The sequence below is a fragment of the Protopterus annectens genome, chromosome 2.part1 (assembly GCF_019279795.1).
Source record: "Protopterus annectens isolate FY-2018-M chromosome 2.part1, PAN1.0, whole genome shotgun sequence".
Taxonomy (NCBI): Eukaryota; Metazoa; Chordata; order Ceratodontiformes; family Protopteridae; genus Protopterus; species Protopterus annectens.
Window position 1 is genome coordinate 1071408286 of NC_056729.1, and position 19869 is coordinate 1071428154.

Consider the following 19869-nt stretch of genomic DNA (forward strand, 5'->3'; position numbering starts at 1 on the left):
GTGTTAAGTTCATGGCTTTGGCACCAGTCATTTATCTGTGTAAGCCCATGTTGCAGTATGTTGAAATCATTGAGGGATTCAATGATTGCACCCAGTTTGCAGTCATTGGCAAACTTGGTAAGCCAGAGGCCATCTGTTTTTGCCTGGATTTATGAGAAATAGGTACCAAACAGTAGGTGGACCAGCACAGATCCCTGTGGAGCATCACTGGTTACAGGTCTACTGGTAGAGGTGGAATCCTCAACTTTGACTGTACATATTCTGTCGGTGAGCCAATTGGCTACTCATCAAATTACATATGGTTAATCTGCAGCTGGATGAGTTTCTTAATGATGCCTGAGTGGGGGATTGGGTCAAAGGCCTTGGCTAAGTTGAGATAGGCAGTATGTATTGTTTTGCCTTCATCCGGGGCATTAGTGGCACTCTTGAAAAAGTCCACTAGGTTTAATAGGCATGATCTGCCCTTAACAAAGCCTAACTGGGTCATGTCAAGAATTTGAATGTTTCCTATATCCTTTTTGATAAGGTCCATGATGAGTCTCTCCATGTCCTTACAGATAAGGCTGGTTAGGCTTATGGATCTATAGTTCCCAGGGTCAGTTGAGGGGCCAAATTTATGCAAGGGGATGACAGTTGCTGTTTTCCACTTTGCTGGGATAAAGCCAGTTCTTAGACTGTGGTTGAAGAGATTGCTCAGTGGTTCCGCTAGCTCATGTTTTAGGCCATTTAGTAAGCAGACTGGGATGTTATCCGGTCCCATAAATGCTGTGTTTTTGACCTTGTAGAATGAGGTTATAACCTGCTCCTTGGAGATATAGTAGAGAGTTGATTATCCTAACACAGATTATTTGAAATGTCAATTATCCGAAAGCAGCCTTCCAAAGTTTTAGAGTAGGAAAGATCATAATGTCTGAATATGTAAACATTATACGTATTCAGCTGTGTATGTTTTTTGAGCTTGTTGTACAATAACATACTGTACCATTTTTAAATTGTAAATTTGTTTTAGTTTCCTTGTTTAATGTTCATCACAAACATTTTTAGAAGTTTTTGTATTCAGTTAAATTTATGTTTGATTATCAGAACAGTTTGATTATCCGAACTAACCTAGGTCCCAAATTAGTTTGTATAATCGACTTTCTGCTGTACTAGGTAGAGGACTGGTGACAGGTATTCTTTGGGGTATGATTGGTACAGATGGGGGCAGTGAAGTTTTCACCAAACTTGTCTGCCAGCAGGTTGGTGATGTCTTCAGGTACAGTATGAGTGGTACCGTTGACTACTAATTTGGCACAAAGCTGGGCCTTCCCTTTTAGATTTTGGACGTAGTTAAACAATGCTTGTGATTATCCTTAGCTAAGGATGCTAATCTAGTTATGTAATTAGCTTTAGAGGACTTTACAAGGTGTCTAATTTGCTTTTTTAAGCTGTGGATGATGTTCCTCTTCTGCTAAGATTGTACCCTCTTGTTTGTTGACAGCAGTTCCTTTCTCTTCCTGTATAACCTATTTATGCTAGATGTCCACCAGGATTGCTTGTTTCTTTGTGAGGACCATGTTTTGATCTGTTCAGGTACAGCTGAGTCTATACATTTGTATAGGTGTTTAAACAGGGCATTTGTGTACATCTCAGTATAGGAGTCATTGCTGTCAGTGGTGGCAAGAGGTTTGAAACTATTGATGCCATTACTTAGGAGGCTGTAGTTTGCTTTGGAGAATGTTTTAACCTTTTTGCTCGGGGGGGGGCAAGTATGATTGTTACTTCAAACCAGACTGATTTATGATTGGACTTTACCAGGGAGGGTCCCACACATGGGGTGGTGCAGCGATCCCCCATGTTGGTGAGTACTAGGACAAGGACATTAGATCCCCTTGTGGGGGTGCAGACTCTGTTACAGAGCATTTGAGTTAATAAAGTCTAGGAAATTTAGGGCAAGCATGTTTGTGCTCATATATGTTTCACAATTGATGGAAGGATAGTTAAATTCACCCATGACCAGGGTGTTTGGCTGTATTTCATGTGACTCAAGTAGGTCCAGGTAGGCAGTGTGGCTTTCATGGTTCATGGTGGTGGACCTATAGTTAACAGCGACATGGAGGGGGGGGTCTTTCCTACAGCTGGACTTGGAGTTACTCTAGGGAGTTGTACTGTTTAACCAGTCCTGAGGTATATTTGTCTTTAATGAAGATAGATACACCTCTTCCTTTTGTTCTTTCCTGTTCATTTTGCTGTCTAAAAGAATGAAAGGCATTGTAGTCTTGCAGGGATGGGGTGCTCTCTGCAGCCTTGAACCATGTCTCTGTGACTGCACAGACATTGGCATCTTCCAAAGCAAGGAGTGCTTCCAGTGAGTGCAATTTCTGATTTAGACTCCTAGCATTAAGCAGCATAAGCTTGATTTTGTTTCTGGAGGATATTTTTATGTCTCAAATTTTGTTCTTATGACATTGCCTAAAAAAGGCGCTATGGGGGAGGCAAGTACTTTGGCCAGTAACCAACAACCAAGATGTGGTAGGTGAAGACCATCTCTGGCAAAGCAGTGTGGTCTGTCGACAAAACATCCCAGGCTGACAAATACTGGATCCCCCTGGAATAACACCAGAAGTTAAGCCAATTGTTGGAGTGAATCATTTTTTGTTTGTATTGATGCATCATCCTGGATAAAGGTAGAATGCTGCATAGGGCTAAAAACATACCTGCCTGGGATACATAATCTGAAAGCTCAGTCATGTCTTTCTTCATATAGTCCAGTGAGGTACGTCTCAAGTCATTCACTCCAGCATGGACTATGACAGAGTCATAACAGTGCTTGTTGTTGAAAGACCTGAGTGCATGCTGGCACCTGAAAGGCAGCTAACTGTGACCTTCACCTTGTCCAGCCTAGTGGGGGGGACATCTGTGTGTCTCACTATGGAGTTGCCTATGACCAAGACATTTGGTTTTGAGGTGTTTTGCCTTAGGGCCTTATTTGGTGAGACGCTGATATGTTTGTTTTTATGCATACTGTATTCTGTTGGAACTGTATTATGTGCAGAAGGTTTGCACTTATGAGGTCTCTATTATTTTGGTAAACTTGTAGAGAGTACCTCTGTGCATGTGGGTTTATGTGTTGTGCACTTGGTTTGTGGAAGAGGTGGACTAGGTGTGCTGACAACCTGTTTGTTATCTGATGTGTTTTTATTTGAGAGAGAAAGATCACTGATTCCAGATTCATTGTATAGATACATCTCTCACATATTGTATTTGTATGTTTTAGGAGTAATAGATTGTCAGTATACATGAAGCAATTGCTACATTTCCTCAGGATGCCCATATCAATCAGGCTGGCTGGAGAAACAATGGGAAACTGTCCCTCCATTATGTCAGGTGTATTCAGTACTATGTAGGGGAGGTGGCTAGATGGACCTAGTTTTGATGTAGGACTAGTAAAATCTGCTAATCCATGAGGAGTTTAGGGAGTAGAAACCTGCGTCAATGCCTCAAAAAGCGCAGCTAAGTTGCTGTTTGGGCTGCAGTGTGCAAATGCATTGGGTGCCAAGAAGCAGAGAAGCTTAGGAGAGTTCCCTAGCAGTTATCTAGGGAAAATTTGTGCTTCTAAATGTTTAGTCTATACATGTGTAAACACTGTTGCATGGTACACAAACATGGTGCTTAAATAGAAGTGAGGGACAACAGTTTTAACACAAACTAGCCAATGGTATATCCCAAAACTGAGCCCTTTTCCAACAATCCCTAACTCAGACAAGTCCTGTGCTGCACACTTCTGCCACAAGAATGCAGGAGGGCCACCTAATACAAGATGGCTGGATTTAGTGCTCAGTTTATGCCAAACAGACTAGATTCAGCAGATCTGAATCTAGTTGGTGCTAAATTATACAGAAATGGTATGACATCAAGTGCAGATTAAAAACAATCAAAACAGCAGCAACAACAGCAAGAAATTAATAAGCACATCAGTAAAATACAGTTTTGCAAGTACAATGCAAGCTTAAAATATACTTATTTTTTATTGATCACAGAGGATGCCTTGGTTTTAGTTTAGATTCACTCCAGGTCTCAGGCTAGGTCACCAAACTTAACACCGACAGATAAGTAAAGGAATGTAAAAAATAAGCCACCTTTGTGAATAATAATAAGTTCTATAATAAAAGAAAAAAAAAACTAATTAGGGCCTATAATAAATCAAAAACTTCCCATATTAAAGACTATAAAGAAAAAACAACAAAAACTGTGTTACCATATGGAACATAAATTAAAATTAGAATCCAAAGCCAATGATAATCATGAATACTTCTTTAATTACATTAGATGATTAAGAAATAACACACAGCAATGCAATGGGTTAATTCATAATGGTATTACCCACTCCAATCCTAAAGATATTGTCAATATACCTTCAGATAAAGTTAGTACTAATGTCACATTATAAACAGTCACAGAAGGTCTGTAAGTCCAGAGTCCCTTCCACTCTGTCTTATTATGACATTTCTAAGTGTATCTGTACAACTAAAATACCACCTCTTTGGGACCTGACAATTTGCCTCCATTGCTTAATCAGTAGCACCAAACATCCCCTCTCTGAACCCCTCCTAAAAGTGTTCAAAATAAGCATAGCCACAGCTTATGTTCATGAGATATGGAAAACGACTACTGTTTTATCCTTCTGTAAAAGGGGTCCTACCTCAGATCCATAAAAATATAGACGTATTAGCCTAACAGACTTAGCTGCAGACAAACATTTTTCTGATTTCATAAGATTTCATACACTAAATCTTATTAATCTAGACCTGAAACAATATGGTTTTGTCAAAGGGGGATCATGTCTGCTTAATTTAGTAGATGACTTCAGGAAAGTAATTGAAAATGCAAATAATGACCCGGCAGTTTTTATGACATACATGGATCTGGCAAAAAGCCTTTGACACTAATCCCCATTGTAGATAAGGTTGCAAGACAAAATATAGACACTTATGGTGTAAACTGTATAGAAAATTATCTGAGAGACAGAATCCACATAGATAAAGTAGCAGGTACCACCTCAGAAAGTAAAAAGGTGATTAACAGCATTTCTCTGGGCTCTGTACTTGGACACTTTCTGTTCAGCATGTACTTCCCAGATCTCCAAACCACTAACATAGACATAGTGCTATCCAAATCTGCTGATAACTGCAGGAATGGTGTTTTATATATCAGCATGTAATACTGTGTTACTACAGCATGGACTAAACAATACAAATACTGGTGTATTAGAAATAAGCTTAACTTAAATGCAAAGAAGTGTAATATTGTCACCTTTACTAAAGAAACCTCAACAGCAGCTTACAAAATATGCAGTTCCCCACATAGACTGACACTATCATAAGCAATCGCAGCATTTCCAAGGACAACTCTCCATCCATCAGTGGTCAGGAATTCCTTCTATCTAGCCCAACTGATAACTAAAGGTACCTCATCCAGGTGAAAAGAAGTTATCATTCCTCTATAATCTGCCCTGACCAGAGCAATTATAGAATGTAATGCCACCTTTAGTATGTTTCTATCGAAATAGATCACACAATTAGAAAGACCCGAGAGGATCCTAAATAAAATAATCTCTTGACCAAAGTCTCTCATCTGCCAATATCATCTCGAAGCTATATCCTTGTACTCTGTTGCTCATAGAGTCATGCTTGGTGATTTATGGATCCATGCTGTTTAGACCTCAACCCTCCTCCTTTGATCTGCAGCATCTCCACAAAGCAAATGGGTCTACAGACACTTGTACTAAAGACCTATATCCCCATCAACAAATAAATAAGACACACTGGAGTAACAGATTTATTGCTAAACACTATCCCATCTCTGGACTAATCTTCCTTCACATATAAAACAGAGTGATACCCCCACTTTATTTACGATAAGTCTTGATGACTAGACGGATGCCCATAATTTCATCCCAAACCTTATTTATTTTGCCTTCTGGAGACATGAGATGACCTCTGAGGATGTGTAATGGCAAGATGACATCTTTCCCTATAGTGTGTATATATATATATATATATATATATATATATATATATATATATATGTTGATGTCATCTTACTCTGTTCATTTGACTGAAAGTTCATTTGATCGAAAAGCTCTTTGCCTTTCCCAATGTTATGCGACCCTGGAGTTGATATATATAGTTAGTGGGGCTAAGCCCCCACCTAAAAATGCTTGTCGATCAAATGAACTTTCAGTCAAATGAACAGTCAACCATATGACATGGACCCATATATATATATATATATATATATATATATATATATATATATATATATATACATACATATACACACACACACACACACACACACACACACACACACACACACACACACACACACACACACACACACACATATATATACAAACACACACACACACACACACACATATATATATATATATATATATATATATATATATATATATATATATGTATATATGGGTCTACTTCATTTGCCTGACAACTCAAATGACTGACACTCATTTGCCTGACAGCTCATTTATATACACACACACACGTATACATAGATACAGATAAGATAGATATGTTTGTGTTGAAAGAACTAATAAGTTGAATATTAATTTTAATATTAATCCTTGATATAATGGTTTAACTAAGGTAGAAAATATAGTGTGTAGAGCAAATATCTCATTTACATGATGTGTGCTGCTTTAAGTTTGCAAAAACAGTTACCAGTTCCTGGTTCAAGTGAAGATAAAATTTGAAGCTAATATTGTAAGCAGCACATCTATAATAAATGAAATTAAATTCAAAAATATACTGACATTCATGGAAGGACGGAACAAAATTAAAAGTGACTCAGTCAAAATACAATTGACACTTTTTTTTCATTTCAGAATTACCCCTCATATGCTAAAAAGTTAATCTCTAGCAAAAATGTGTATATCCTGAAAGTTAAAAGAAAGTAACGATATCAAAAACAGACTTTTGATTAACAAAGTTGGCAAATTTTACACCTGCAAATGAAGTCATTGTGAGGAACTACAATTATGATCCTTAACTGGTACAGGCATAATTGAGAATTGTTGAGGACAGCTGTTCAGGACCTGTGTATTTATACTTCAGTCATCTGTCAGTTTATCTAAGGAAGCGCAGTAGTCAAATCATGACAAGAGTCACACAGATTGTACCACTCCATGAACCTAGAAATGGGACAGAATATCTACAGAGCAGTTTGGAGGTTACAACATATTTGTTACCAGTTACCTGATAGTCTTTAGAAGCTACAGATGAGAAACTTATTCCCCGGCCTGTTACAACACAATATCATAAATAATTGTTAATGGTACCTATCATGACAAAAGACACATTCTTCCTAATCTTCATTCTTGTTCTGACGGTGCCCCACCTAGACATTCTGAGAATAAAAAGCCTGCCTAAGTCTTTTGGCTTTTCCGGGTTAGGGGCTGCCACAGCAGAACTCCTGTCCGCTAATGATTGGCAGTGGATTTTTATGGTGCCAAGTTGCCAGCCTGATGCCCAACCTTTAAAGAAGGTACACCCATTCACGCACGCACCTACCTGCATGTCTTTAAACATGGACATGCAGATGCCACACAGAAGGCACTCCAGTCGAGAATCGAATGGGAGAACCTCTTGCTGTGAGGCGACACTGCTAACCGCTGCACCACCGCGTGCCTGCCTTTGCATGTTTAAAAGACTAAGAAAGTGGTGAAATTTTTTTTCATGTGCTGTTCTTTCAATGAAGGCAGCTGTTCTTAGAAAATGATACTGATACAGTAAAATGCCCATCTAACAAGTGGCTTATTGCTTTATAAATACTATAAATGGTGTGCACTGAAAATGTAAGGTTCTATGTTTCAAAAAGCCATCCTACTGAAATAAATGTTTTCTTCCTGTAATAAAAAGCTGCATTTTATAAATGGAGGTCTTACATGAGAAAGGAGGTATACTATCTTGTGCACTGAGTGGTTAAACATAAGTGATACATATTGTTAATAGTAAGAGTTAAGACTCTCCTGTGGCATAAATACACCTGACGGGGGTAGTTCATACCTCTCAACTGTCTAGATTTTTCACAGAATGTCCTGATTTATTGCCTCACATTTTTGGTCTGTTCCTCATAAAATTTGTAGTTTTCTGGATTTTTGTGGCAAATCAATGACAACTGACAACTAAATAATGACAAGTATTTATGATTTAGACTTCATATCTTGCAGAAAATACATGGTAACACAAGACCTTTTCTTCTAGGAACTGTCTATGTTTATAAGAGAAATGTTTAAAATTTGTCCCTGCTGGTGCTTAGTCCTGCCGTTATTTTTGGCTTTGTTCATATTTTTGTGCTGAAGTTTGCAAGCTGTGGGATCGTTTTATCAAGTAGCTTTTCTGTGATTTTGTTTTTGTTGTGTTTTTTTTTTTTTTTTGAAACAGTGTTGACCTCCATGGAAAAAGCAGGCAGTGTACCCAGTGTTTTTTTTTTTTTTTTCAGTTTTTCCCACTGCAGTGGAACTGTGTTATTAGCATCTAGAAATATGTGTGTGTGTGTGGGGGGGGGGGGGGGGGGGTGTCACCCAGCACCATAGGGATGCAGGGGACATGACCACAGCAAAAACATTTTTTATGAATTTTTTAAATATTTTCAAGTTACACTTCTCAGTGTATAAAAATGACATGTGACCTGTTGGTCCTACCAGTGCAATACAGGAAACCCTTCTATTGTAATAGATATGCTATAAGTATCCACTCCAAACTAGCTCTGCCCTTGGTCAGTTTTCTTTTCCTTTTGTTGGACATGTAAATGTTTCTAAGCTGCTAGACAACAGGAACTGCTTCCATTGCTTTTCTGTTGGGTGAAGCATTTTTTAAGTTGTAACAGTGGAGCAGATTGAGCAAGAAAGCTTAGCAAATTAATAAAACATTGTGAGAACTGTTGTTGTTTGAAGTTTGTTCCAAGTGCTGGACATGATTTTTAGGGCAGGTTACAACATATTTGTTACCAGTTACCTGATAGTCTTTAGAAGCTACAGATGAGAAACTTATTCCCCGGCCTGTCACAACACACTATCATAAATAATTGTTAATGGTACCTATCATGACAGAAAACACATTCTTCCTAATCTTCATTCTTGTTCTGACGGTGTCCCACCTAGAATAAAAAGCCTGCCTAAGTCTTTTGGCTTTTCCGGGTTAGGGGCTGCCACAGCAGAACTCCTGTCCGCTAATGACTGGCAGCGGATTTTTATGGTGCCAAGTTGCCAGCCTGATGCCCAACCTTCAAAGAAGGTACACCCATTCACGCACGCACCTACCTGCATGTCTTTAAACATGGACATGCAGATGCCACACAGAAGGCACTCCAGTCGAGAATCGAATGGGAGAACCTCTTGCTGTGAGGCGACACTGCTAACCTCTGCACCACCGCGTGCCTGCCTTTGCATGTTTAAAAGACTAAGAAAGTGGTGAAATTTTTTTTCATGTGCTGTTCTTTCAATGAAGGCAGCTGTTCTTAGAAAATGATACTGATACAGTAAAATGCCCGTCTAACAAGTGGCTTATTGCTTTATAAATACTATAAATGGTGTGCACTGAAAATGTAATGTTCTATGTTTCAAAAAGCCATCCTACTGAAATAAATGTTTTCTTCCTGTAATAAAAAGCTGCATTTTATAAATGGAGGTCTTACATGAGAAAGGAGGTATACTATCTTGTGCACTGAGTGGTTAAACATAAGTGATACATATTGTTAATAGTAAGAGTTAAGACTCTCCTGTGGCATAAATACACCTGACGGGGGTAGTTCGTACCTCTCAACTGTCTAGATTTTTCACAAAATGTCCTGATTTATTGCCTCACATTTTTGGTCTGTTCCTCATAAAATTTGTAGTTTTCTGGACTTTTTTGTGGCAAATCAATGACAACTGACAACTAAATAATGACAAGTATTTATGATTTAGACTTCATATCTTGCAGAAAATACATGGTAATACAAGACCTTTTCTTCTAGGAACTGTCTATGTTTATAAGAGAAATGTTTAAAATTTGTCCCTGCTGGTGCTTAGTCCTGCCGTTATTTTTGGCTTTGTTCATATTTTTGTGCTAAAGTTTGCGAGCTGTGGGGTCGTTTTATCAAGTAGCTTTTCTGTGATTTTGTTTTTGTTGTGTTTTTTTTTTTTTTTTTTGAAACAGTGTTGACCTCCATGGAAAAAGCAGGCAGTGTACCCAGTGTTTTTTTTTTTTTTTCAGTTTTTCCCACTGCAGTGGAACTGTGTTATTAGCATCTAGAAATATGTGTGTGTGTGTGGGGGGGGGTCACCCAGCACCATAGGGATGCAGGGGACATGACCACAGCAAAAACATTTTTTATGAATTTTTTAAATATTTTCAAGTTACACTTCTCAGTGTATAAAAATGACATGTGACCTGTTGGTCCTACCAGTGCAATACAGGAAACCCTTCTATTGTAATAGATATGCTATAAGTATCCACTCCAAACTAGCTCTGCCCTTGGTCAGTTTTCTTTTCCTTTTGTTGGACATGTAAATGTTTCTAAGCTGCTAGACAACAGGTACTGCTTCCATTGCTTTTCTGTTGGGTGAAGCATTTTTTAAGTTGTAACAGTGGAGCAGATTGAGCAAGAAAGCTTAGCAAATTAATAAAACATTGTGAGAACTGTTGTTGTCTGAAGTTTGTTCCAAGTGCTGGACATGATTTTTAGGGCAACTTTATTTCTGAGTAAATTCTCCTACAGAAATGTAATAAGACCAAAAAATGTTAGGCATTGAAGGTAGAAAATGGAATGCTTAAAGAAATAAAATATATACATAAGTGGAATTTCTTTTGAAATAACTGGTAAGTTATTATGAAAACTAGAAAACTTCCAAAGCACCAGTAGGATCCCAAGGCACCAATAAAGGCAGTCCCAGCACTGTTGATAAAAATCCTTCCAGTAAAATACCATACACAATGATTTATTCCATGTACACAATTACACCAACAGGCATAAAATGAACACCAAATGGCATAGGATTTAACACTTTCATCTCCCTACAAGAAACTTCCTCAGAATCAATGTATATAATTTCCTTCAGCCTTTAAATACATTAAAATGTATACAAGAATCTCAATCATTGGTTGATGTCATAATTTAAATAATTGTACTCCCCCAAAAAATTAAACATCTAAAATTCAACCACACATAAATCAATATACACAAATATAAATATGTATTCCTGAAAATATTTGGTTCTAATGCCGAATCCACATTTTAATTATTTTGTTATTTAGTTTTTATTTTATCTTATCTTATTTGACCTTAACTTCAGGGCTGGGGCCAGTGATATATGTTCATTTAAACCTGAATGGACACAGGCATTTAAATGTAGCTGCTAGATTAGTTCCCTGTATTCTAATCTAGCTTCTCCATCCCCACCCCTATCATTAGATTTCACTAACTCTAAAACCCAGAACTTAAAATCTGCTGTATTACAATTTACAATGTGCCTATACAGAGCATTTGTATCTTTTTTCCCGACTGATTTCATACATATGCTTGTATATCCTCTGCTTCAAACTACATTCTGTTTTGCCTATATAGAAACTGCAACAGGTAATACACTAAGCAATGTATACTACCCCTCTTGTTTGGCAGTTATAATAAACTATGGCTTGAAATTTAAAAGGTGGTATAAGAAGCTGCAATACTTTGAGGTTCGCTATAAAAGTGTATTGGGAACACCTATTACATTTGTAAGTTCTCTTCTTGTTAATAACACTACTTACTTCATCACTTCTTTTTTGTTCAAAAATATCTTTTAAATTGAAGTTCCTCCTATAGTTGTATTTTAAAGGTCTATAGAATATGTCCAACTTGTTAGGCATATTACCAAATATTTCCCGATACTTGTTAATAATTCTCTTAACTACCCTAGTATCCTAGTTATATGTAACCACTATGTAAATATGGACTCACAGTATCATTGGAAACTGGTTTCCTGTTAGTTCTACTTACCCCTTCACCCCTCTCTCCTGTTACTAATGTATTAAGTAATGGTAAATATCTTGTCCCCCAACCTTTTAATATTTCTTCCTTCAAAGATTTTGTGAGGTTCACTGGGTATTCCCTCTCTGCACTCCATCAACTGCCAGGTCGTGTGCAATGCCCAGAGCATTATCATCAATGTGTGTGCTGGCAGTCCTGGCAGTTATCACGACTCCCATATCTGGTACACCTCACAGTTGTACCAGGCATTTGCTGGGGGGGACATCCCATATGGCCATCTTGTGGGGGATGCTGGCTACACACTGGAACCGTGGATGATGACATTCATCAGAAATGCACACACACACAAACACACACACACACACACACACACACACACACACACACACACACACACACACACACACACACACACACACACACACACACACACACACACACACACACTGAAGAATGCCATAATGAGGCACACACACAAACTAGAAACATAATAGAGCATGTATTTGAGCTGCTCAAGTCACAGTTCCGCTGCCTTGACGTATCTGGAGGATCTTTGCAGTACTCTCCAGCCACATGTGCACACATGTTCATAGTATCTGCCATGCTACACAATATGCAACAAGCTGCAGCAGGAATATCACAAGGAAGGGGGAGGCAGCCCCCCTCTATTGCCAAAGTCCCCACAAGCACAGGGGGACGCGGAGGAGGAACCCCCAGAGCATCTACCTGAAGGCAGATGTAAGCATGCCAAGTTTGACCAGGTCCTGGCAAAGAGGCAACACATAGCACATACACATAGGGAATCATGGACTGACACCTCTCCGACTCACACATATTTGGGAGACTAACAAACTTTGGGGTCATAGGTCCCATAAGTGGATGCCAATGTTGGAGTCCCATACACACATCTCCAGTCTCTCACAGCAAGTCCACTGTACAAAGCCAGAAAGAAATGTGTGGCAAAGGCCCACAAGTAGGGACTATGATGAAATATAACACTTACAAACTTACACACTGATATCACAATAGGTCTTGCAGTTGCCTTAAGTCTCTGAAGGGTAAGAAGTCTGAAACTCAAATGTCTGTCATAACTGTCTAACCTTTGGTCTGTAATGATATGAAAGTATTCTCAAGACAAGCACAACACTATGCTAAATGGAATGAAAATGTCAAGCAAACATCTGCACAATCTGTGGAAATGTGTACAGTTGAGAGGTATGATCCCGCTCCCACTGGACTTCCCACAGAAATGCAGGAACATTTACATTTGTAGGGTAACAGCAGCAGAGCACACATTCCCAGGTCTTCCCCAATCAACTTGCTAACTTGTAGCATGTCCACAATATGCAGGGGTCAATGAACTCTGTACATGCATGCTTGATACTGTCAGGATGTAGGCAGCACTTACTGTTGGCTGTTGTGGCTTAGTGGTCTAAGTAGAGTACTGTGGTTGACAGGGTCCATGTTTCAAGACTGTCCATGCAAAGTATGTTGTATGTCAACTACACCTACAATAGGAGTAGTTCAGAAGTCAATATGTGCTAGTGCAGGAAAGCTGGAACATTTAGGAACAGGGGGCCACACATCTGGACAGTACACAGTTTGGAGTAACCTACACAGTTGCCTAGTAGGACAGCAGGTTTCTGAAAGTCATTGTAGTGCCAGGTTATAAGTGGCTGCCTCCTTACTGTGTCAGTACCGACAGCAAGTCACTGGGCACCAGCCATACTGCTGGAATGCCAGGGTGTCACTGAAGGACCACAATTATGCCTTGTATATCTGTTCTGCTTGTCATAACATTGCATTTGCCTGCCAAACTACTCAGAAAACAATAAAGGTTGATGTTCAAACATCAATGACAGACAGTGGAGAAGCAGTCATCATACCCATAAGAAAAAGCAAGCTAATACCAAACTGTTCTCCCAACTGTCTACATTTGGCAGAGAAATATTAATACCCTGTCCCCATGTGTAGGCCTGTGTCTGACTATTATATATGGGCCTGTCTAGATGTCAGTGCCGGTTTGACAGCTATTGCTGAAATGTAGCCTTATAATAACATTGCACCACAAACTGTCTGAGGACCATGGCAGATATAGGAGTGTAATGATGGACAACCTGCTAAACAGGTTCTGTTCTTCTGACTTCTGCATCTCAAAAAATGACTACAACCTTCTATGGGAAGGTATCTATAGCTACACCCCCCCCCCCCGAGGATGAAGACAAATGTGATGAACAGTATGCTAGTGCAGTATACAAGTACCTGTACAACTGCATGGACTCAGCCATACCCAACAGAACTAAAACCTGCTTCTCAAGGAAATACAAACCTATGTGGTGGACATCCTCTATCAACAGGCTTTACAACAAAAGGAAGCAACTGTTGTCCAATGGTAAAAAGGCACAAATTCCCAATTGGAAAATCTCTCTCCTTAGGCTCAACAAGTAAAGTAGATCACTAGTGAAATCCTCCAAACCTAATTATGAATTGAAGCCATCCTCTAAAACAAAGGCTAACCACAAAGCCTTTTTCAGTTGTGTCAGGAAACATCCAAGGCTATCACTGGTGAACAGGGCATCACTGTCTTCTCACAGGCCAAAAGGCAGCCTCCATGGGACCTGAGTACATCCCAGGCTGCATCTGACATGAACTCAGGCATGAACTGGCAGCACTATTAGGTACCCGAGTCAACCAAAGCCTGAGTACTGGCTTTGTTCCAGCTGAGTGGAGGACATCTACTGTCATCCCTTTACACAAAGATAGATATCTCATCCAGGGACAAAGAGGTCATAAGATCCATATATTCTACCCTTATAAGGCCAGTTATTGAGTACAAACCCACCTTCGGCATGTACCTCACAAAGCACATGCAGCAGCTGGAGAGACCACAGAGGTTCCTCACTGGGAGATTCCAGCCAATCAAACACATCCCCTACACAGATAGGCTAACAGCACTGTCCCTATTCTCAGTTCCATACAGACTCCTCAGAGGTGACCTCTGTCTGCCAAACATATCAATCCAGACCCTGCCTTGATGGGACTGCTGCACATCTAAAAGTCAAGTCCCACTTGAGCAACCTGTAAGCGCACCATCAACCTGGTCTGTGATATCAATAGGACTTGTTGGTGTGACAGATATGTGTCCCAGAGACTCCCCCATCAGTGGAATAAACTCCCTGTCCACATCAACTGAATGCAGAAAATACAGTCCTGTGATTCCACCTTTGTCTCTGCTTGACAGGGGCTCTGGGTGCTGACATGTTCTAACATGGGCTGCACTATTGTCTGCTAGGGTTATAAAGACTTCAGGACCAATAGCCTAGTAACCTCCTATGAACCTATGCAGCTATAAACAAATGTCTGTCAGTCGTTCACCACATTACACTATACTGCTCTGCTACTGACATAACAGGAAATCACAGTGCTATATAGAATATAACACACATATTATGGAAATGTCTGTTCAGTACAATGCATTCTGTAACCAGACCAGGATATGACTTGTCAATTAAAAAGGATACCGCACAACCAGGGGATCACCAGCCAGTATATGATTGAGGTGCTGGACTATTTACACAGCATCATCAGCCAACTGGCTGTAGCCACACCTCTCAACTGGCCAAATTTGACAAGAATGTCTATATTTTGCTTCACAGTTTTGTTTTGCTCATCATGAACCTTGTATGTCTCTGGTAAATCACTGTGATGATCTGAGGATTTATGTCAGTAAGTAATAACATACATTTCAGTGTCAGATGTCATACATGTCAGAAAATGTGTGGTAAAACAAACTCTGTTACTCTAGCACCTTTCTAAGTGTATAAAATCAATATTTAAAATATCTCCCTAAGTTTGGGCCATTGTCCCCCCATTTTGGCAGCCTATCCCCAGAGTTCTTGCACTAACAGCTTGACAGGTATGGCTGTAGCACACAAAACCCTGGACCAGAGTACAGCTATCTCTGGAATGGACTCCCACTATTACTATAAAAGGTAACACTGGGCATGGTCCTGCACTTGGAGAATTACAGCCCATGTCTAAGCCCACATTGGACTATACAACTGTATTGTGCATATATGTCTTTGCATACAGACAACTCTGTACACTTTAACTGTCTCTACCCACACCCATCACACAAGATTACCCCCAACTATCTCTATGTGGCCCATATGTGCTATATCTGCATCTGTTGAGTGTGATACACATACATATATATGGGCCACTTTATTTTTCTTTTGGCTGTTCCCATTAGAGGTCACCACAGCGGATCAACTGTTTCCATTTCATCCGGTCCTCTGCATCTTGCTCTGTCACACCAACCACCTGCATGTCCTCTCTCACCATATCCATAAACCTTATCTTAGGCCTTCCTTTTTTCCTCTTACTGGGCAGCTTCATCCTTAGCATTCTTTTCCCAATATACCCAGCATCCCTCCTCAGGACATGCTCAAACCAACACAATCTCTCCTCTCTGGCTTTGACTCCAAACAGTCCAACCTAGGCTGATCCTCTAATATACTTATTCCAAATCCTGTCCACCCTCCTCACACCCAGTGCAAATCTTAACATCTTTAACTCTGCCACATCCAGCTCTGCTTGCTTTTTTGTCAATGCCACTGTCTCCAACCCATACAAAATAGATGGTCTCACTACCCTCTTGTAGACCTTCCCTTTCATTCTTACTGGTATTCGTCTGTCACAAATCACTCCTGACACTCTTCTCCACCCACTCCACCCTGCCTGTACTCTCTTCTTCACCTCTCCTCCACACCCGCCATTACTGTGAATTGTTGATCCCAAGTATTTAAACTCATCCACCTTTGCCAACTCTACTCCCTGCATCCTCACCATTCCTCTATCCTCTCTCTCATCTGCTGAACTTCATTCTTCTCCTCTCTAGAGCACATCTCCACCTCTCCACTGTCTCCTCAACCTGTTCCCTACTCTCACTACAAATCACAATGTCATTTGAAACATCATAGTCCATGGGGACTCATGTCTGATCTCATCTGTCAACCTGTTCATCACCATTGCAAATTAGAAAGGGATCAGACCTGATCCTTGATGTAATCCAACCTCCACCTTAAATGCATCCATCACTCCAACTGCAGACCTTACTGCTGCCACACTACCCTCATACATAGCATTTACCACTCTTACATACTTCTCTGCCACTTCTGACTTCCTCATACAATACCACAACTCCTCTCTAAGCATCCTGTCATATGCTTTCTCTAAATCCACAAAGATACAATGCAACTCCTTCTGACCTTCTCTGTACTTCTCCATCAACACTATCAGAGCAAACATAGCATCTGTAGTGCTCTTTCCTGGCATGAAACCATACTGCTGATCACTAATCATCACCTCCCTTCTTAATCTAGCTTCCGCTACTCTTTCCCATAACTTCATGCTGTGACTGATCAATTTCTATCTCTGTGTAGTTACTACAGCTCTGCACATCACCCTTATTCTTAAAAATTGGTACCAAAACATACTTTCTCCCCTCCTCAGCCATCCTCTCACTTTTCAAGATTTAATTAAACAATCTGGATAAAAACTGTACTGCCATCTCTCCTAAACACCTCCATGCTTCCACAGGTATGCCATCTGGACCAACATCCTTTCCATTCCATATCCTCTTCATAGCTATCCTTACTTCCTCCTTGGTAATCTATTGCACTTCCTGATTCATTATCCTCATATCATTCAACCTTCTCTCATATATATTGGCAACATATAAATATATTTCAAGCATACACACACATAGACATATGGGGAAGAAAGAGACAGTGATAGAGAGAGAGAGAGAGAGAGAGAGAGAGAGAGAGGAGACACAGACAGAGACAGAGTCATAGACAGAGACACCCAGAAAGGCATAGAGTGATGTCCTGTCAAAGGCAATTGCACACCAGTTGTAACCAGAGACATCTGCCAGCATGAAGGTGAGCTCCATTTTGTAGTAGTAGTGAGGTAGGGGGTTGTAATCTCACAACACCCACCTTTTTGTCAGTGTGTGTGTGTGTGTGTGTGTGTGTGTGTGTGTGTGTGTGTTTGTAGGTTAAAATATTTTGAGGCCTTCCCCACCCTGTACACTTCCCAGTACCCTACTTTAGAGGTTCTGCTGATGTCATTCACCTTAGAAGTACCTTTGGACAGCCTTCAGCCCTATAAGCTCTGTGTCATGTGCAATAACTATGTAACACTATAATACAAGTAACTAGATGGACAGGGTTCTAATTTCAGTCCTGGCAAATGTGTGTTTGTAAGTCTGTGTGTGTTTGTAGGTCAAATAATTTTGTGGCCATTCCTACATAGTACACTTCCCATTCCCTTACATTAGAAGTCCTGCTGATGTCATTCACCTTAGAATTATATTTGAACAACCTTCAACCTATAAGCAATGTGGTGCATACAATAACTATGTAACACTATAGCACAAATAACTAGATAGTTAGGGGGTCTAATCTCAATACTAGCAACTGTGATACTGTGTGTATATGTGTGTGTGTGTGTGTGTGTGTGTGTGTGTGTGTGTGTGTGTGTGTGTGTGTGTGTGTGTGTGTGTATGTATGAGAACCATATCCTCTATGGGTGTTGGTTATAGCGTTTTGAGGCCTGTTCCACTGAGTACACTTCCCATTGCCCTGCTTTACAGGGGTCGCTGATATCATTCACCTTAGAAGTCTCTTTGGACACTCTTAAACCCTATAAGCTCTGTGACACATGCAATAACTGCATAACACTATAGTACAAATAACTAGATAAGCAGGAGTTCTAATCTACTGGCAACTGTGATACTGTCTGTATGTGTATGTGAGCCATATCCTCTGTCGGTGTTGGTTATACCATTTTGAGGCCTGTTCCACCCAGTACATTTCCCATTACTCTGCTTTACAAGGGCTGCTGATATCATTCACCTTAGAAGTCACTCGTATCAGTCCTATAAGCTTCGTGGCATGTGTGATAAATAGGCAGTACTCTAGGACATACAAGTAAATAGGTAGGGTGTTTGAATCTCAATGCAGTCAACTAGAGTATTGGGTGTGCTTGTGTGTGAAGCATATCCCCTGTAGCTGTTGCATTTCTTATACAATTTTAAGGCCTGTTTACCCCCTCCCCATGGCATTACTTTAAAGAGCCTATTAATGGCATCCGCCTTACATGCACCATGTTAAACTCTACAGGCCATAGCAGTCATCTGTACAGATGTATGTAGAATATCCAGATGTCTGCAACATATATGTGGTGTGTGTCAACTAACAATGGGCATTTATGACAAATCATTGCCAAATATGTGACAGTTGCCATAGTGATACACTTCAGTAACAGACTTCATACCTGTTTGAAACATCATGCTGATGCAAAGTCTGTTACTTCATCACTTGTCCGGGTTTGTAAGAGCAATATATGAGACTAATCGCTATTTTGGGTGGTTTATTACACCATCCATGAAAACATTCCCAAGATTAATTTTTGTAAGCGGTAGTAAGCTATGCCCCAGGCATATAATCTCTGTGGTGGATGTAATGTGCGTGTAGCACTCTAGTACATACAAGTGGTTAGGTAGGGGTTCTAATCTGACTATTGCCAACTGTGTGAGTGCATGTGTTTCTGTATGCATATCCCCAGTGGCTGTCTTTCCTGTGTGTATGCAATGGTTATACCATTTTTGTTTCTCTTCTACCCTACCTCCCCCATTGCCAACCTAGTCACAGCCCCTACAGATATCACCCATCTTACAAGCACAGTTAAACATTTTCTAACACAAAAGCACTGTGGTGTATGCAATAGTTATATCAGTGTGTAACATACATAATTAGATAGGTAGAACAGCTAATATGAAAAGTGTAA

At 39.9% G+C, this 19869-nt stretch overlaps 1 protein-coding gene across 1 annotated transcript in view; it reads left to right on the top strand.

Moving 5' to 3' along the window:
* The first annotated feature begins 3799 nt into the window (after window positions 1–3799).
* The window catches only part of LOC122794932 (adhesion G protein-coupled receptor F5-like), a 61765-nt gene continuing 45695 nt past the window's right edge, over window positions 3800–19869 (top strand). Inside the window, exon 1 of the mRNA XM_044063527.1 lies at window positions 3800–3859. Coding sequence (XP_043919462.1) covers window positions 3800–3859 — 60 coding nt within the window. The remainder of the gene's footprint in view (window positions 3860–19869) is intronic.